The sequence below is a fragment of the Nannochloropsis gaditana genome, assembly GCF_000240725.1.
Source record: "Nannochloropsis gaditana CCMP526 unplaced genomic scaffold scaffold1350, whole genome shotgun sequence".
In the NCBI taxonomy this organism is placed as follows: domain Eukaryota; class Eustigmatophyceae; order Eustigmatales; family Monodopsidaceae; genus Microchloropsis; species Microchloropsis gaditana.
Window position 1 is genome coordinate 1 of NW_005802603.1, and position 2,683 is coordinate 2,683.

General features: G+C 46.8%; 1 protein-coding gene across 1 annotated transcript; it reads right to left on the reverse strand.

The window, feature by feature from the left end:
• Window positions 1-24: 24 nt before the first annotated feature.
• On the reverse strand, window positions 25-1,755 carry NGA_0725900 (uncharacterized protein). The gene is made up of 3 exons (XM_005852367.1): window positions 1,222-1,755; window positions 697-1,086; window positions 25-518 (listed from the first exon to the last, which is right to left on the reverse strand). Exons 1-2 carry the CDS (start codon window positions 1,744-1,746, stop codon window positions 697-699), a joined length of 915 nt encoding a protein of 304 aa, XP_005852429.1. The 5' UTR covers window positions 1,747-1,755; the 3' UTR covers window positions 25-518.
• Between the last annotated feature and the right edge of the window lie 928 nt (window positions 1,756-2,683).

Consider the following 2,683-nt stretch of genomic DNA (forward strand, 5'->3'; position numbering starts at 1 on the left):
AAAAATGAGCGTTTGAAGTAAATCGCCAGCCATTTTTAAGTTTTCAGTGGCATTGGAAATTCGATTTTCTTAACAATCTGATTCTTCGCATTATTAGATCCATGACGTTCATCTTCATTGCCCCATTTTTCCGTAATATCTTTAAAACGACGTCTCCCTTTTTCGCGTACAGCATATCAATCAGACGGTACATTCTTCTAGGCGTAATTTCAGCCTTCCGAGAAAGAAATATCAAGCGCATACTTTGCTTTTATATTGGAAGGGAGCACTCTAGCGTTCATTCTTATCATACTGGCGATAATATAGGGGTATATAAGCTCCCATAGGTAGTAGCTCGATCTCGGGATGCTCATTGAGTGTCACAAACCCTGCTTACGATTCTTTCGTCGAGCCCCCGCTTTCATCACGTCTCTTGCTGCTTGCTTTTTGACTCCAACTCTGTCTGATCAGCTGCAAGTTCCTGATTAGTGAGGTCTTGTATTACTTTCATGGGTGTTGCTAGAGGATCCGTCATTAGCCTTGAGATAAAAGAGGAAAGAGGAGTGTCAAGAAATCCACGTTAAACCTAACCACCGGTATTGCAGACATCAGCAATGCATTCAAAATTATTACTACCGCACAATAGATCGCTTCGCTCACTCCATATGTATTCAAAGAGAACCCACATGGAACGTACTTCCTTTCTCCTCTTTGTACTTACTGCGTGATAAACGGGTCGTCCATCGTCATCATATCCCAAAGAGCTGGCTCTTGGGTTCGCACGTAGTCCCGCATAATTTTGGACGCTTCTGGTTCGAACATCGTACCGGGTTCTTTTCCAAAACCCATCTGTTCTTTGTCCACTAATCCTCCCCAAAGCTCATCGAACACCACATCATGCACTTCCTTTGCAGCTGTATCATCTCCTGCGGCTACTTTATCGAAAAGAGCTTTTAATTTCGGGTCGCCACCTTCGTGCTCCTCCCTAAGACCGCGATGGGCGAATTTTTCCAAAGATTCCATGGATTTCGACGGGTCGATGTTTTCCATAGTCTTTTCCATTGCATCTTTCGCGAAGAGACGCAACCTGGACAGAATTTGTAATCCCTGGGGCAGATGAATACGAAGATTGTGAGACATAAGCGCGTACCCTTTCAGTTGACACTACAGGCGACCATCCTCCTCTGTTTCTTAAGAGAGGAGAATCGCTGTCGTGGATATCAATTTGCAATACATACTCACATCAGCTGGCGTCCAATCGTCTAGGTCTTTCTTTGCCAAAGCAGCTGCACCAGGCAGCATTTTCAAAATGGGATTCGCTTCCAATAAGCGTCGCGCCGCGTAAGGGGTGCTCCATATCACTTCCAGGTCTTTGGACAGCACCATCTCTTTCAAGACGCTAAAATGATCCCCATCTAGAAGGCGACGCGCCAGTTTGAGGTCCCACTCTTCAGCCCAGGAATCCTTCTCGCCCCCCAATATAGAAAAAGAGCTAGCCTTTGTGGCGGCTGGACTTTCGAGCTTGTCCAAAGAGGTGGATAACAACGACGAAGAGGACGATGTCGAGTGTGTAAACAAGCCTTGAAGACGATGTAAGAACCGCGATCGTGAGGACTGCGGTTGTACGGACGTGGCTGAATCTTCTGTATCATTATCTCCCTTTGCTATAACGAAAGGGACGGAGGCAAGGGCCACAACAAGAGACACGACCAACCCCAGAGCACAGATCCGCCTGAGGCCACCGGAATGTCCAATTCGAGAAGTCATGGTTACCTGCAAGTTTAAAAAATACGAATAGATCGCAAGGCATTTATTGAACCATCGGCATGAGAATCCTTAAGTGTATGCTCTTAACCATGGCAACATTCGACCGTTAACGAAAAAACGGCTGTACGGTGAAAAGCCCGATGTTTTTTTTCCGAGAGACACTTCTCATATCCTTAATGAAAGTGAATCTTCAGCACCCATATAAGCTCTAGATCTCGATGCATCATGTAGAGGCAGTGGCATAAGCACCCTGTCAAAAATGGTAAACCGTCCACTCTGGTATTAGAATCGAACGAACGTTTCGTCTAGGACTTTTGGCGATTCGTTTTTTTTAAAACATGTCCGATGCATATTCGTGTCGAATCTATCAGCCGACTCCACATCTTAACTCCCTAAGAAGGGTTGAGATAGCCCGAGAGCCAGTGGACCCATGAAGAGTGGTTACAGGGTTGAATATTCACTACTTCGCGACAGATTCCTGTGAAACCACGTTACCGCTCGCAATACTTTGAACTCCTTCCCCCCTGAAGCATGCCTGCGAACTCTGCTTTTCGATGTTCCTCCAGGTGACTTATGACAGTGGCGGTCAGTTTGGATCCGATTCTGGCATCTTATGTTATTATGATACTACTCTTACTCGAAAACAATCTTGTTTTCAGCGCTTGATCATTCCGTACAAATCACAGGTTGCAGGGTCCTTCCTGTGCGCACCTAACCCTATGACCACCCAAGCCACCCGACGACGACAGTGGGTAGCAGCGGGGCTTATTGTTGTGGCTGTGGCCGCCGTGGCTGGGCTTATTGGCGGCCTGTGGTCTCCATCCGCTTCATCTATGAATACTAATGCGGCGGCACAAGACAAGACTGACCAGTCGAAAGATGGGCCGCAGCCTGTCGATACTTTGGCCACCGGAGCGGTCGTTGTTCCGAAGTCTAA